The following is a 17901-nucleotide window of genomic DNA, read 5'->3' on the forward strand; positions in this document are numbered from 1 at the left end:
GAAGCCTGTTACAAATCCTTTAATATCAAAAAATACATTACACCAGTGAAAATATCAAATTATCCAGTGCTCAGGAGTACTAAATATTGCAAGAGGAAACTGTGATAAGAGTAGGATCGCTCAATACTCTCTCTTCATGCCATTGGATCACATTGTCTTTAGGGGATATGTCCAATCTGTAGACCCTGGGGCCAGCAATGTGGTTCCTAAGGACCAATGAGATAGGATGAAGAGGTAGGAGGACCCAAAGCTTCCTCGCACCTGCTTGTGACACAAAGCCCATGACTACATCTCCCACTGCTCTCCAAGCCTCCAGCAGCTGTGAAAGGGAACAGCTGCTGCAGAGGGCCCAGATCTCCCCACAAAATCTCCGACAATGTAGCCCACAGGGGAATGTAGTTGTTCAAATGTGTGCTACATTTCTTTCTCAAAGCCAGAAAAATAGGGTAACCAGAAAATACCTGCATACAGGTCTGTTAAAATGTCTAGAGTTGAAATAAAAAATAAATAAAACGAACAGAAAATCTCTGCACGTGAAGAAGTTTTAAAATGCTGAGCATAAATTATTTCCCAAGTTGTTTATCTATATCTCTGTCAGTTTCAAAAGCACATATTAAATGGAAAACTGATACAAGAATATAGGAGTTCAAAGTAAAAGCAATATAAATTTATAATTTTATAATATGTATATAATTTTATATATTTCCTTATATATGGAAAGGAGATACAATCATACATTTAAGAGCACATATTAGCAGGGTCTGAATTACTACATTTCATGTAATTAAAGAGAACCTAAGAGAGGGACAGAAAGTAAAGCAAGGCGTCTCTGGGCCATAAAAGCATGGAAAAAAGGCATGATATGGGATATTCTCAACTTAATTCCAGTTATGGAACTTGACCCCTAGTGACCTAGGGGATGCTTCACAGGACAAGCCTCCAAAAGATTCAGAGTACACAAGTGCACATCTCATGAGCTCTGGGCAGACATTGCCCTCATGTATGGAGTGCCTCATTCTCACATGTGTACCCATTGGAAATTTCTGGAATACTCACCCCCATATCTTTCCATACTTTTTATAGCACTCTGTATCAAATTTCCACATGCCCTGAGAAGAGGAAAAAGTAAAAATCCATTATTGTTCTAAATGTACTGGCCCTAATTCTAATGGGGCACAAAGGACTCAAATCCTATGAAATCAACTTTACTATCTCTCAGTGAAGGGAAAAAGAAGCTTCTATTGGGGCCAGGGATTTAGCATAGCACAGTGATTCCACCACATGCCTCTCAAGCACAGGTCCCAAGTTCCATCCCCAGTACCAAAAAAAAAAAAAAAAAAGCTCATATTCACAGACAACTGAGAGGAAATATTGGAGACCTTCAAGCCATTCTTGACTTTCTCGAAACATTAAACATATTGAAAGAATTCTCCTTGACAATGAATATTAAGTAACTACATGGCTTTCTGAAACATTTTTGTTTGTGCATATTTGCCTCTAGAATCTTGAAAAGCTGTAAATTATTCCTTTCATGAGCACATGAGAAAACTGAGCCTGAGGAAAAGCGAGTGGGTTTCCAGGGGTTCTGTCCATTCTTCCATTGCCTTCATAAGCTCTTCATTGATCTCATGAGTCTGCTTGATAAATTTGGGTCAAATTAGGAAGTTGAAGGCACCAGGGACCACTTTAGTCTACAGGACTTATGGAATTCTCAGGGATGTTGTTGAGTGAGAAAGTTAGCAAGTGAGGAATGACAAAGTGGTCTTCCTAGCAGCACTCCAGTTTCACTTGGAAATATGGAGGATGCCACCTCTACACATAGGCATAGCAAATTAAATACTTCCTTTTTGAAACTTTAAGACTAATCTTCCTGCTGCTAAGTAGCAGCTGTGAATGATAATTATGCAAATGTAGATCCCAGAAACATGGCTCTTGGGGATCTTCTGTACTAAAGAATGCAACTGACAGATGAAGAGGAAAATATTTCTTTTGCGGTGGGGGAGGGGAGTATGAATCTTGAAGCCATTATGAGAAAATGAAGTCTTCACTTGCAAACCTTAGAGCCCAAAATGAGACTGGAATCATCAGGAAAAGAAGTCTGAGTAGAGAGCAGACTTCAGACAGGTTTTAGTGATGGCCTTCAGGACATGAGCTGCAGAATATCCCTCCAGGGGCTACACCCAGGACCAAGATTCATTCCAGGTTTCTTACAGGGACCAGACAAAATACACATTACATATTACATTATATTCAGTTAAACTGAATTTTTAGTATATTTCTAAAGTAATCCTTTCTCTAGTGATTTTGTAAAAGTGATTCTGTCTTTGTTTAGAAAAAGCAAAATTTGTTATGTTGTTTAATACAACAAGTTGATAGACAATCTCATTCTGTTTTAGATATGCTCACATTGCCTGCTCAGATTCGTCCATTTGGTGGTAACTTGAAGGGAAAGAAGCACAACAGAATACTCTCATTCTATTATTAACTCCTGAAAAAAACTCCATGGTATCAAAAGCTATGAGCTATGTATACTACAGAGGACTGAGCAGTGCCCGAGACAACTGGAGAATGTGTGAGTCCCCAGTGCAGAACACAAGGGCACTCTCATAAAATGAACATTGAGCAACCATCAGAAAAAAGAATCAAAGCTGCTCGTGAGCTCTTGGAAGAACAGGAAAGGTGGCATCTAAATGTGCACAGGCTGGTGAACTGCTCCTAGAGCATCTCTTCATGCTTTTTTTCCAAATACTGACACAACCATCTGTCCCTTTCTGGATCTATATTGTACCAAACAGAATTTTCCTTTTGATGATCACAACATCTGAACCTCATGTCCTGAGTACGGAATGTTGACATGCCAGAAATCTGTGGGGTCGAACTGAGGCAAAGCTGAGGCTCAAGACAGAGACAACAGAGCCCCAGTGCAAACGTGGCCCCAGCTATAGGTAGGACCCAGACACAGTTTCAGAACACCTACAATTCCAGGTCTTTCCACATAAGAAACAACTATTTTTCTGATGCAACAAGACCAGTGTTTGCCAAAGGATACCAAACCCTCACCTCTCTGTAGGCCAAAAGGTTTCCAAGAAAAGGCAGAGGTTTAGGCCCAGGAATTCCAAGTTTCTTAAAAAGTCCATGGCGATAGGTCCCATATCTATAAAGTGGAAAACAAATGGTCATGGAGATTGTGAATTTACATATATTGGAACTAACAAATCACTGAATAAGGAACTGGAAGAGTGAAGCCAGAGGATGTAGTAGGCTATATATGACAGCAAAAACAAAAGCAACAATAATGCATTCACTCAACATCTCCTTCCTCACCTCCACTGACAGTTTTCCTAAAATCACAATAATTAACTCAAATCATCTGAACTGTTCATTCTCCCAGTCTTACTTAATAAACACATTCAAATTTGAATCTTCCTAAGCGAATCAGGCTGTGATTTTCCCAGGGCATTTCATTTGCTTTTGTCCCAATTGGAGACTGATTCCTCCAGGAAGGAGAAAGATTCTCATTCCAGTAGAAAGACTGAGGAGTTCTTATTTCTCTAGTGATAAAATTTTGCCCAACTGCATCTACTCAGCAATAATGTCATGGAGATCCTGTGGTAACATTCTCCTGACAGTTTCTTCAAAGGCTTTCATGTTTATCATTCCCTGTAAGCCATGTCCCTGTTTTGTACAATCCAGTGCTTCTTAAATTTGCTTTACTAGAAAGCAATAGGAGCAGTCAGATTTTTTTAAAAAGTCCCAAATTTTCCCAGAGTCACGCAGTGCAGAAGAATGAATCTCTAAAGAAGGCATGTCTAAGGGGCTTCCATCTGGTAAGATTGACATGGGAAGTACAACATCAGCCATGCTCGGGTTTAATAAGACTATCAGCTTCTTGCCTCTGTATGTTGACTGTGCACAAAAAACATCTATTATGGCTAGTGTTCACCAGGGGAGGCATGCCTTCATCTCATCTTGGATGTGTCACATGCGGACTCCCAAACCTGGAGGTGATAGGTCCTACACACCTTCTCTCATTGATAATAATTACAGGTGACACACTTCAGAAAGAAAAGAAGCTGAAGAAGGAGGCTGCTGACACCCATGTTAAGCTTATAGCTGCTAGTCCTAAAAACTACACCCCATGGCAGCCAAATGGGAAAGCATGGCTAAAAGTGTGGTATGTACAGGTAATCAATAAACCTGGAAGTACTTTCAGCTACAAGAGAGGGGACCTTCCAAAGCAACCTTCCTGTAGACAAATACATGATGCAATAAATATTAAGACACCATAACATGCTCCAAATAGTTGAATTGTATCTTCTTATGTAAATATGATGATTTAAGGCATATAGGCTTCACTATCCTGTACAAATCTAGTTAATGTTGTAAAATCATAAAATGAAAAACAAATCTCGTATGAAAGGATCTGTGTTGGTAGGACTTATGAGGGACACATCAGCAAAGCCCTGGTAAGTATTAAGATGATTCCCCAAGATCCAAAATTGCTCTGCTCTAAAATTTGTCTGTTAGGGGTAAATAAATCCACATAATTCTGGGTAGAAAAATTGAGTTTTAGGAGGGATGGAATTTTCAGGAAAATTTCTCAGAAAAGAAGGAAGTGTGGAGTCAGTCCTCCCATGAAACCTGGGGTACACTGAAGAGATTTGTGTGAAGCATGCTGGGGGGTCTGTGGGGGGAGGATGAAATACCCTGTCCTTAGGGGACAAGCCTTCCACACATCTCTTGCTGAAGAAATAACACCGAAGGAAAACAATATGAGACACAACACAAACCAATACAGCTACCCCAGAATTTCCAAAGGTTGGGAAGGAGGTGAACTTCCTACTGCACATGGCAAGAAATTCTTCATGATCTGTCTCTGCTAAGTTCTGGTGCAGTACTCTAAGTTCAAGCTAACAATCAAATCATCCCCAGGAGAAAAATTGTGCCAACAATCCTCCCAGCCAGAGGAATATGGAGCTACAGCAGGGGAGACTGGGATGCTCAAGGTACCTGCAAAAGGTCTGTAGAAATCTCTTCTACGTTTGTAGCAACTTTCCATCCATAATCTCTTTTTATCATCCAAACATATAAGGGAAACAGAGGTCTGATCCTACCCAAAACCCAGAGACAGAAGAAAGGATCCTGGAAAATTACTCACTGATACAGAAGCACCAGGCTGAGAGCCAGGAGAACCCAAGATTCTAAGGAGAAGTCCATCTCCTTCTGTGATTGTCTCCTCTGAGTTTCACTTCAAGCTGATTTCAGGGCTATGTCTTCAGAGCTTCCCTTGGGTGCCCAGCACTGATTCAGTTAGAATGGCATGAAATACTTATGTGCTGCAAAAGGTGGTGGGGCTAGAGCAGCAGCTAGTAGGAAGGCCAGCTACAAATGCCCTGCAGTTGGGAGGAGACAGATGCACTCTCCAGCTTGTCAGCTGACAAAGCATCATGCACATTCTTACTTTGACCTCCTTTGAGATCATTTTCTGTGGAAAATCAATACAATTCAATCAACATTATCTCTAAGTCAGAGGTTGTTTATTCTTAGCAGGAATGTAAGCCATAGGCATGAAATTTCCTCCAACCTCCCCTTTGCATAGTAGTCTTCATGGCTACTCTCATTCTGAAGTACATAAAATTGACTCAAACAAGGTATATCTGTAGATGTTTAAAAATCCATGCACCTAGTCTGCCCCTGTGTCCCATAGAAAACTCTTAATACTCCTTTAAAATCCAAGAGGATCACCACTTGAAGCTCAGCCTGGGCCACTTAGCAACATGGCAAGACCCTGTCTCCAATTTTTTTTTTAATGACTGGGGATGTAACTCACTGTGAATGCCAAGAGTTCAGTCATCAGTAGTGCAGGAAAAAAATGAAGACCAGGCAACTCCTCCTAATGGAGTCTTCACCAACCACTTCTGTTGCACAAATTCTGTCCACTTTACACACATCTATTCTTTACTCCTTTCATCACCACTGCTGATTTCCAGAATCTTTCCATCACCAGGTTGAGAAATTGTCAAAGTAATACTCTAGGTATTATGTTCCTATCCCCTAGTAGGGAATTTTACATAGAGAGGGTATACAGTCAAGTTGGGTGTGTTGAGCCAGGAGATTGATGGGCCTCGTCTTGAACTTTCCTGTAAATCTTTGGTGTCATCTTTCTTCATTGCTAATACAACAAAAGGAATCCCCTGTGACTCCGCCACCATTACAGAAAGTTCAAGTTGCCCTTCAAAATTATACGTAGAGGATGGCCTTTGATGGAGAAATACAACATTGGTGAGACGGGGCTTACGATTACACTCAGCAGTATCAAATTATTCCACTCTTCTAGCAGCCCCTCTAAACAGGGTCCACCACAGACAGTATGTCTGCCAGAGTCTGGAGCAATGGCACAACCTCTCTGGATAATTCCATGTCCAAGATCCATGGATATGAGAGAGAAGAACAGCCTGCATTGCCAGGTGGATCCCAAACACCTTAACCAAATCAGCAGAAGTCACTAGAGGCAGCACCTGGCTTGCAGGACTCCAAACAGATGATTCCAGCTTTTAAGAGAGTGGACAACAGGAGTCTGATAGCTTTTTGGTGAATGACTGACTACCTGAATGGTTGAAGGGGAGATCTTGAAAAATGAGGACGACGTCACTCATAACAGTACTGACTGTCACCTATGAGGCCCCACAACATTTCTGTTTGGAGAAACTTCAGCACGGAGTGCTTGGAAATTACACAGGCTCCTTATTGTCACTCTTACTCATGTTCCACTTCTTCTTAGGTTGAGCAACTGAGGACTACATGATCAAAAGGAAAACCTCAAAGTTCTTAAAAGCTCAGCATAAATAGAAGACACCTGAGTCAAGCTTGTGCACATCTTTCTCTGTATTATTTCTGCCTGTCAGCCCTTCTTCAGAGACTGACACTCAGTCCCCATGTACTCCTCTCATTATTCTGGCTTATCTCCTGAGCAACTTGACATGGGCCTGAATAGGTGGGTATCTCGTGGGTAAAATGTAGTTTCACAACGATCTCACCTTCCTCTTTTACTTTCATAGGAGCTCGTTGAGCAATTTGAAACTTTTACCATCGTACTGTGTCACCTTTGAGTGAAAGCTTTGCCCAGAAGGCTCCAGAGAAAAATATGGCACTTTCTTTGTACTGCACATGTACATGCTTAGATTCATGAAGGACTCATCACACCTCAATAGGGAGAGAGAAATGTAATTCAAGGGATCTCTCTCCTAATTCTCTCCACCAAGACAAGTTCACAGAATGTGTTCAAACAGGAAACACAAGAATATAAGCCCATAGCTGTGGTCCATTTCATTAACTCCTTAAACTCAAACCCTCCTGATTCTTATTTGGAAACTAAATCCCTGTGGAAATTCATACATATTGATTTCCCTCCAAAACACATATTTTCTAAGATCATGTTATCTCTAGAGTTAATATGAACTTCCACCTCCCATTCTTATCTCAGACCTGTGCAGTGTGCTGGAAAACTGTGTCAACAGACGGAAAAAGGTTAGTCATTGCTTGGGAGCACAATGTAACCACCACCATATTCTTACCAATGCAAAGTGTCTTGTTCTGCAATGGGGAGATGAAACATGGCAAATACTTTGAGCAATTCAATCCATGCAAGTAATATCTCCTAACATAAACAGCCTTACACATGAAGATATGTGGAACATGTGAAGAAGTCAGACACCCCTAGATTCCTTGATTCATTCCAGTACTGATGCACTCACCATGCCATTTGAGTGGAGATACCATAGATGGAACTCAGGACCTTGTGCTTGCAAGGCAGGCAGGGTGCTGCTGAGCTTAATCCCTGCCCTTCACCATGCGATTTTAAAGCTTCTCTATAAGCACAGTGGAAACAAAGGTGACTAAGCCCAAGATATTTTTCTGGTTGAAAATACAAACAGATAACTACAATTCAGTCAAGTAAAAGTAATCAGAGAGGTGTGATAAATCTTTTAACAGCACTGAAGAGCTGAGTTGCTTTTCGGCGTCCTTTAAAATAGATCAAAATTTATTAGTGATATTTATAGCTAAATTGATGCACATTGAGGCAATATTCTTGATATAAATAAGACACGTGTAAATATTGAATAGTTTCTCTAGTGTGAGAAACTAAAAGTGTAAATAAGGACTAAATGTTATTAATAGATAATGTGAAATAGGAAGAAAAGGGACAATGAGGAAGGGGAAATGGGAGGGGTAGGAAAAGGAAAGAAGGGAATGGAATTAATATGAGAAAATGAAAACTAAAGCAAATAAAGTCTTTGTAAATAGTAAGGGAAGGAGGGGTAGCCGGGAGAGTGGGGAATGGAGAAAAATCAGAAACAAGGTTGATTATGTAAAGGCACAAATTTCCAACAATCAATGTCACTATTTTGTATACATGAAATGTACCAATAAAATTAATAAAAATAAATAAATAAAATAGAATGGATCAAAATTGAATCTCAAACAACACCCAGAGAAGTATAGGTTCACATACTTTAAAGAGTGGACAGGTTGCCCAGGGACTCAGTGAGGTGAGCCATCAACTGACACTTCTGATCATTTATCAGTGATCCAAAGTGATACGTCTTCTAGGACGTCTGCCCTGACCTGGGAATTTTTGAACATTTTATTCAAATTTCATAATTCACAACGGTGACTATGCAAACAGAAATAAATAAAATCAATATGTTTGTCTAATTCAGCTTTCAAGATCCCCTTCTTCTCAGTGGGGCAAAACTTGTTCTTGCCATTTGGGGAGCCAGGTCATATCTAAGATTTGATGGTTGGACAATAACAGTAGCCCACTGTTCTGGGTCTCCTCACTGTAGGAGGGAGAAGAATCTCAGATCTGAGACATACTTTCAGGATTAGAGAGGGTGGGTATCTCACTCAATACCATCAGATGTTAGTGGAGCTGAATGCCTGCTGTGTTCAGGACACATACAAAGTATTACATTTGTAAGAGTCAGAATCTCAGCCCTCACACAGTTTGCATTCTATTAGGGGACAGAAAGACGGTAAAAACTAACCACACCTTTAGAGATATACAAGGACATGAGGGAATGTGAAAGTGGTAAAGGTAATGAGAATGAGATAACATATTCCAATTCTCCCAAATGAACACTATTAGTCTGTAATTGAATTGTGCACCAATAAAAAACAAATAAAAATACCACACAAATAAACACTGAATTATAAATTTAGATGAATGCTAAGAGGTACAAAATCCTCTGCTGAAGCGCCCAGAAGACTTGACACAGGTGACCCTTCTTTCTTTGCTTCAGCTGTGGCCTCCTTTGAAAGACGCAAAGAAAACAGAATCAATAGGACTTGGTGGATGAGAATGTGTGGCCTTGGGCATGCCTTGGCCTTGTTCTTTGTCTGAACCTGACAGAAATTGGCCAGAGCTGATATAAGATGACCAAAGATCCCATTATCCAAATCACAGGACTCCATCAAAACTGCCAGCTTCCCTCTAGGATTTTCTAAAAGACAGGCCTTACTCATTACTCTCCTTATCTCATATATCACTAGGATCTCCTGGATTCTCCAGCTCAGTCAAGTACCAAGAGCTCCTGAGGAAAGAAGGGAACACAAGACTAAGATCCACTGGACATGGGAGAAATTATCCACCATGGACACACTGAGATCTACATTCTACAATGCTTTCTTGACTGAGAATGTTGAGAAAAAGACATCAGGCTCTGGGGGGTAGAGAAGACAGAGACGGGGGATGGAGCAAACACAGGGAGACAGAGAGAAACATATCAGATAGTAATAGCTAATGTTTACTGTCCTGTGTACTTTACCCACATTAGCTGATATACCAACTATCCTGGGAGAAAAGTATTATTATGATTGCAGAATCACAATTAAGCAAACTATACTCCTGAAAATGAGTAATATTTATCTTTTCTCAATTTTTATTTTTTTCATTAGTACATGTTTGCAGTAGCTCATGAAGTGCATGTGCATAATACATCTTGAGTCTTTTTTCATTCCCTTCCTATCTCCTCTTTTCCTCTCCCACTATCTCTTGGCCCACTTCCATTTACAAAAGGTCTGAATCCCTAGTTCCTATTATCCATTTTTTATTTTGCCCTTTTTTACATTTTGGATTTCCATTATAAGAGAAATCATGTGATATTTGAGCACATGTGTCTGGTTACTTCACTTAATATTATGGTTTTTAGGTGCATCTATTTTCCTACAAATGACTCTCAAGCTTTTCTTTCTTCATGGCAAAGGAATTACTCCACTGTGTATGAACACCATATTCTTATGCATTTATCTGTTGACGGACATACAGGCTACTTCCAAGAGTTAGCCTGGCATTGCATCAGTTATAGCCAAGATAGGACACAGGGTTAAGTGGGCTGAATCCAGAGCCCAAGGTCTTAATCCTTCCCACATGTTCAGTCTCACCAACAACCTCACGGGAATGGTTGGGAGATTGGTACCACAGTGCCAGCTTTCTGAATAAGAAGTGACCGGGGCTCTACTCCTACCAAGATCAAGGTGAGGACAACTAGAAAAATGATCTGCAGGACTGAGGCAAGACACAAGTCATCCCATCTGTCCCTTTACTCTGGAGGATAAGCCCTTCTGTGAATTTTAAGAAAAAAGAAGACTTCAGAATCCCTGTTCCCTTTCTACTCCACTGCCAAGAGTCTCTTTCCTGATAAATTAACCACTAACATGTGTACACATCTATATCATAGTTTATAAAGTTCTTTCACATCTCTCTGAATGAATCCTCATGACAACTATATGAGATAAGTGATTCTAGGATTATTGAAATTCCACATACAAGTCAAACCTATAGCTAGGGAGGAAATTTCCCCAAGCAATTAGACCAGGAAGCCAGAGCTCAGAACCAGATCTCGTGTTTCAATTTGTGTTGCCACCATGCTCGCCTCATTAATGAGGGGCTTCCTGAAAAACCTAACAGGTCATGTCAGCGTGACATTTGGGGAAATATTTGCTTCCACACCTCCCACAACACTCAGAATATAGCAGGAAACTGTGTGTGGTGGTGCACATTTGTATTCATAGCATTCTGAGAGGCTGAGGCAGGAGGATTACAAGTTCAAGTAGAGCCTGGACAATTTAGCAACTTAGAGGAAACACATCTGTAAAATTTTTTTTGAAAGGCTGGGAATGTAGCTCCAAGTGAGGACCCTGGATTCAATCTCTATTGCCAAAAAATTGTAGTTAAATACTGCAGAAGTGTTGTGATCACAGAAACAATATGCATAGCCCTCTCCCCATCACTAAATTCTGTGTTCACTGAACTCATGGTACGGGCAAAAGACAGGTACTGCAAAGAGCTGCAACAAGGGTTAAAAATAAAGCATAATGTAGGGTCAGGAGTTTAGCTTCTGCCTCAAAAGTGCAAATTGAACTGAGTTAAATGCTTTTTACAAAAAAAAAAAAAGACAAAGAAAGCAGAATATAAATAATTACCCAATAACTAAAAGAGAAATCAGAGGATGTTAGGAAATTTTGAGAAAACCACATCCAACAACAGCAACAAAACCAAGAAAGAATAGCGGAGTGAACTAATAAGTGCCAATGTTATTTGTTGAAGGAGGTCAGGAGAGTCTGCCTGTATTCACCCTCCCTATGGCAGTGATATCCTGATTTGTTTTGTATGGATCTACACTGACCTTTTGTACAGAGTCCTGTGGTCAAACACTAATAAGAGCTCCAAAAACATAGACACATGGGCTCTGCCCAGTCCTCTGGCTTTCTCTTCTCTCAAGCCTCGCCTCACTGGGCACATTGCAGCCACATAAATATTCTCTCATTCATCTATGACAAGGCCTATCCTGCCCTAGGTTTTTTGCATTCTGTTTCTGAAATGTTCTTCCCCTAGATTCTCAGAGACAAATGCCTAACTCTTAATGTCTTGTTTTAAAATGCCACTCCTCAGAAAGGACTTTGCTGATCCTCTGGGTATCAGATCCCTTCCTCACCTTTAATGTCAGCATGACTTTCTTTCCTCTTGGAAAACTAAGCAATACTTAATTACTACATTCCTTTCTCTTCTTGGGCGTCCTTCTGCTCTGGGAATGTAATACCCTTGGGTGTTTGGGCTCCCACATCTAGGTTCCCTCCATGTCCTCTGCATGGAAACAGTGCCTGAAATGCAGCAAAAGTACATCAGTTAATGGTAGGCTAAATCAAAGTCCTATAGTGCTATGGAACATCTGCAAGATGCTCCAGACATATCCATTCTCCCTTCACAGAATTATGTCTTCAAAGACAGACTAATCCTCAGCACAGCCAATTTGCCTGAGAGGATATTTCTTCTTCTTTCCAAATGAGTAGTGTCCCCCAGTTCTCCATAGTAGTAAGAAAATACAATATTCTAATGATTCATCACCTGCTTCTCTTTAGGATGACAGCATAATTGGAGATGGATAATCTGCAGCATTCAAAAGCAAAAAAAGATGGGAAGACAGATTTCTGGGCACATATATATATATATATTACTAAAGCTGAACCAAGAAAATAAAAAACTAAAAACAAACAAACAAACAAATAACAAGCAACTAAATGGAAGCAGTACAAATGATCTACCAATTAGGAACAAGCCAGGTCCTGGTAGATTCACTACTGAATTCTTTAAGATCTCAAAGAAGATATAACATCAATACTCTTCAAAATCTTTAATGAAATTTGAAGGAAGACACACCCCTAACTTATTCCTGGAAGCTAACAAAATCTTCATTTCAAGACCACACAAATATCTAACAAAAAAGGAAAGTACAATCTCTTTAATAAACATAGCACATAAATTCTTAACAAATACTGGCAGATAGAATGCAACAAATCATCAAAAAGTTCATACATTGCAATCAGGTCTTTCTCATACTTGGATGCAAGGATGGTTCAGCTATACAAATCAGTAAATATAATGCATCACATAGAAGCAGGAACAAAAATCACCTCATTATCTCAACAAGCTGCAGTAAAAGCCTTTGCAAAAACTCCCAACATGTATTCATAAACACCCAAGAAAAAACAGATGTACAAGGACTTTATCTCAATCTGATAAAAAGTCATTTGTGGAAAAGCTATTGCAAGCATCTTATTAAATGGGGAAAAGTTAAAAGCTTTCCGTCTAAAACCAGGATTAAAATAAAGATGTCCACTCTCACCATGTGAAACATTGGCCAGAGTACATACACAAGAGAAAGAAATAGAAGGCACATCCCAGGTATACAGCACAGTCTAATAGTAAGAACAGAGGCTTTTCTCACTGGCTTTCAACATGGGTGTAGGGATGTTAATACATCTTATCGAACCATAGTAGACACAAAGAAATCAGGGAACACTGATCACTTCAATGCATGGGGTCATAAAATCATGCTGGGAAGCAGGATTTTGCTCCAGTTTCTGGAGCAAAATCCTGATTCCACCATGATTATTGAGATTCTTAAAGGATGACTTTTATGGCATCAGTGCCTCCAGTTTTTCAGGTGTTAATTATCCTAGCCTTTAAATGTGCAATGAAAATGAAATACTGGGAAGATATTACATTGTTGACAGATATTTTTGTATCAGATAATACAAGCTGTTTTAAATAGGTCTCAAGTGTGCGTATTGTGGATATACTCTTGAGTGAAATAAATAAATCACACATGTGTATATGCTGAATAGTTTGTTGTGAAAAACTATAGTGGTACATGAGATCCTAATGAGATAAATGACAATGTGAAATAGGAAGAAAAGGGCTAAAAACGTAGGGGAAGTAGGATGGGTAGGGGAAAGGAAATAAGGGAAAAGTAAAAAATATGACAAAATGAAAAAATGGAAATAAAGTATTTGTAAATAGGGAACGGAGAAGTGGGTGAATGGAGGACAGGGATAAGGGGAAAAAATGAGAACCAAGACCTGTCATGTAAAGGTACAAGATCCCAATGATGAATGTAACTATAGTGTATACCTAAAAAGTACCAATAAACTTATGAGAAAAAAAAAGAGAAATAGAAGGCATTTGTGCATGGAAAGAAGTCAGACCATCATTTTTTCACACAACATGATCATCTACATAGAAGAACCCCAAAATTTTGCCAAAAGACACCTATGATTCATAAGCAAATTCAGAGGCATAGCAGGATTTCAAAAATCAACATAAACAAATTAATAGTATTTCTGTAGGCCAATAACAAATTCACTAAGAAATTAGGAAATGACTGACTTTTAAAATAGACTCCAGAAAAATTGAATGCTTAAAAATTAACTTAGCAGTGAAAGACAATGAAAGCTACCCTACTCTGAAAATGGAAATCAGAAAATGAAAAGATACCTTTCCACCTAAATATTTGGGACCTATGTAGTCAAAATGACCATATTCAGAAATCTAACATAAAGATTTGATACAATCCCAATTAAAATACCAACAGTCCTCACATAACTAGAGAAAAAGAACACTAAAATTCATGTGGAATCAGAAGATATTTATCAGTGAAATTCTGTAAAACAAATCTTTTACCTCCACGCACTTTCAGTGGTGACCAAAAAGTATCTTGAAAGAAATTAAATAACCTTTCAAGGTCTCCAACAGTGCCTGTCCTGTCCCTACTATAGTCTCATCTCTCCATGGGGCTATTTTCCTTCCCCAGGTAAACCTGTATCTGTGATGTTTGAAACAGTACACTGAATACACAGTACTTGGAATTTTATCACTGGCATTTTTTAAACTAATACTTGAGAGAAAATCCCTGTACTTCGATAATTCATTACAAGGCAGATACTAATGTGTTTCATTAATAACTTCCTATTATTATACATTAAAAAGCATAGTGCTGTGGTTTGGAATTGGTTTATAGTCAAAAGGGTCACAAGTTTGCATCTCGGTATCCAAGGGGGTGATATGACATAGCATGACATTCCAGGAATACAGCATAGTAAGTAACCATCTCTGGCCCTATTCTCTATTCAGGGATCCCATCTTGCAAAGTGATCTCCTGCCCCTCACAAAACATTCCACCATGAAGCTACCGGTCATGCTGTCATGCATCTGGGGTCCTGACAAAAGCTGGTGCTATGATATTTGGGCTTTCATCCTTCAGAACATTGGGCTTAAAAAAAGCTGTTTTCTTTACCTCCCCAAGGTGATTGCAAACTGCATGAATTGCAAATATGTACCAATAAAATAAAATTTAAATTTAAAAATGATTTTCTTTATAAATCACACAACCTCAGGTACTTCTCAGCAAAATTACCAGAAAATGAACTTACACAGAAATTGATGCCCAAGAATGAAGAAATACCTCCTATTATACCTGAAAAAGGTAGAAGTAATTTTGGAATTGGAGAGTGGCCAATGTTTGGGGGAGTTTGGAAACAGCAAGATCAGGCCACATGCTGAATTGTGGAAAAAATGAAGGGATAACTGTTTTGAGTTTGTCAGTGTTTTGAGAGGAAGTTGTCAAAGGAGACCAGAACCTAAGCTCCCACTCCCAAACAAACACTGGTTCACTTAATCATCAGAAGAGATTTTCACTCTCAGCTTCCTTGTTAGCCCATAGAATAACATGTTCTTACTTTTCAGTTACCAGGCTACTATGATGTCAGATAAAAAGAAATCGAATGATGTAAACTTTGAACACAAGAGATGAACACAGATAAGAGGAACAAACATCCAGCTAGAATATGTTGCAATTAGAATACAGTCAAAGACAAGAGATGAACACAGATAACAGGAACAAACATCCAGCTAGAATATGTTGCAATTAGAATACTGATGATAGCAAGTGTTTCATGTTTTCTGATAATACTGTCTTGCTGTCATAACCCTGGTTAAACATTAATCAATGAAACAAATGATCACATGAAACTTACAGAATGGAAATTATTCTTAGGTTTTCAGTAAGTAAGATGAAAATACGAATTTGGCTCAACCTAGGAAAACACTATATGGGACAATTCTAGTTCCTGCCAATACAAATCAAATTTCTTTGACAATTTCCCTGAGAAAATGTACACAAAGGACAAGGACTTGTGGGCTACCACTGATGACACACAAGTTGTGTTTTTCTACAGCAATCTCCCCATCACGTAATCCTTGGTGATTACAGTACACAGCAGGAGGTGCTGTATACTATTACAATTATTAATAAAATTGGTTGCTTGCCTCCCAGCCTTTTGGCTAAGATTGAGTGTAATAAAATTGGCTGAGCTAGTAGCCATGTATGCTCTGGTTTTTAAAAATGGAATTAAAGTGTTTGAAGGGGGGAGGGGAGGGGAGGGTGAAGGGAGGGTGGGGACAAGGGAAAAAAAATGAGAACCAAGACCTGGCATGTAAAGATACAAGATCCCAGTATTGAATGTAACTGTACTGTCTACCAAGAATGTATCAATAAATTAAATTAAAATAAATAAATAAAAAGCTATAAGATACACAAAAAATAATGACAAAATTGCAGTAGTAAGTCTTCTCGTATTCGCAATTACTTTTCATGTAAGTGGACTAAACTGTCCGATGAAAACAATCATACGGACAAACACACTGGACAAAACAAAAAACAGCTATAGATTATGCATGGCAAAAATGAATAAGTCTTCTGGGAACTTTTAGAAAATCACAAGGAAACCTACACAGCACAGAAATCCATAAAACAATGCAGAGAACTGGACAAACAATTCTTGAAACTTCAACCTCCTCTTCTCAGCTTGGATCAAGGCTCATGAAGCTGTAAGTTAATATGAGGTAAGTGACCAATTCAAGCAACCCCAAATATTTCAAGCTGACCAGTGATCCCAGCTGCAAGAACCACAGTCCATACAAACTTTTACCCCACCTACAGATTAGGTATGCAAGCAGCTCCCAAACCCCATAACATAGACTACAACTTGGTCAACTCACTGAGGGCTATAACTAGAAGCCATCTTGAGAAAGGTCCTATTCTTAGAGACTAATTCTCCCTGGGGATTGGAAGGCTCAGAGTGATCACAACTCAGATAACTATCCAAGTAGATGGCAGACTCCTGCTGTGTGGGAAAAGGCCATATGGGACAGTCTTGGTTGTCAGGAGTGTGAAACAGCATTCCACTTGATAGTTTTAGCAGCAGGGATTATGATCTACAAATAGGGGACCAAGAGATACAGAAGTGTGTTGGATGGTTACAACATGCTCAGTCTTCATGCCCACTTTTCCAGCACAGAACTTAGTGGCCTAATTGCTCAATCCACCCCCATCCTCTCAGGGATTTAGAGCTGCACAGCAGCTTGGGGATTTGCCACATAACACCCACTCATCTTGGTTAAGGTAAGCCTGTCTAGGACACCCCACAGACACTAAAGTACAGGTACAGAAATCTGTAGGCTGCAGAATAAACATAAATGCTATCATTACCTCAGTCCAAGGAACTTCAGAGAAACAAAATGTTCACTCTGCATGTTTTAAAGTACACCTAGACAGAGGAGGTGGAAGGAGCAGGCTCTTGTCCAGACCCTGCTGAGGCTGGGTTTGGAAACATGGGCTCTGAGCGAGAGTCAATTACCATGCTACCAGGTGTGCACACGAAAGCCCTTCCCAGGAGCTGATAATTATTTCTGCTGGCCCTGCATAAAACAGCATATGCACCACAGAATGTAAACCAGCTTAAATTGTTTCACATAAATGAGGAGGAAAAAAGCAGAATTGATCATCTTCTTGGTTTGTTTTATTGTCTACATTCACAACTTTCCTCCACCTATTTTGTCTCCAGCCTTCCATATTTTTCTTTTTCTTTTTTGTTGTTTTATTTCTCCCTTTCTTCCTTACAATTATCAGACTTGTTGACCCATTCTTTCTTTCTTCCTTCCTTCACTAAATTTCATCTCACACTTTGTTTCATTATTCTCATTCTTGTTTTTGTTCTTTGTTC

At 39.3% G+C, this 17901-nt stretch overlaps 1 protein-coding gene across 3 annotated transcripts in view; it reads right to left on the reverse strand.

Moving 5' to 3' along the window:
- The window catches only part of LOC104854352 (cytochrome P450 3A14), a 35066-nt gene extending 29699 nt beyond the window's left edge, over nucleotides 1–5367 (reverse strand). For all 3 annotated transcript variants that reach the window (XM_010612845.3, XM_019205821.2, XM_010612846.3), the window contains exons 1-3: nucleotides 5159–5367; nucleotides 3061–3154; nucleotides 1057–1109 (exon numbers count right to left, since the gene is read on the reverse strand). In XM_010612845.3, the coding sequence (XP_010611147.1) occupies nucleotides 1057–1109; nucleotides 3061–3154; nucleotides 5159–5217 (206 nt within the window). In that variant the 5' untranslated portion in view covers nucleotides 5218–5367. The remainder of the gene's footprint in view (nucleotides 1–1056; nucleotides 1110–3060; nucleotides 3155–5158) is intronic.
- Nucleotides 5368–17901: the final 12534 nt, after the last annotated feature.

Source organism: Fukomys damarensis, unplaced genomic scaffold (genome assembly GCF_012274545.1).
Source record: "Fukomys damarensis isolate Sample0158 unplaced genomic scaffold, DMR_v1.0_HiC HiC_scaffold_17, whole genome shotgun sequence".
In the NCBI taxonomy this organism is placed as follows: Eukaryota; Metazoa; Chordata; class Mammalia; order Rodentia; family Bathyergidae; genus Fukomys; species Fukomys damarensis.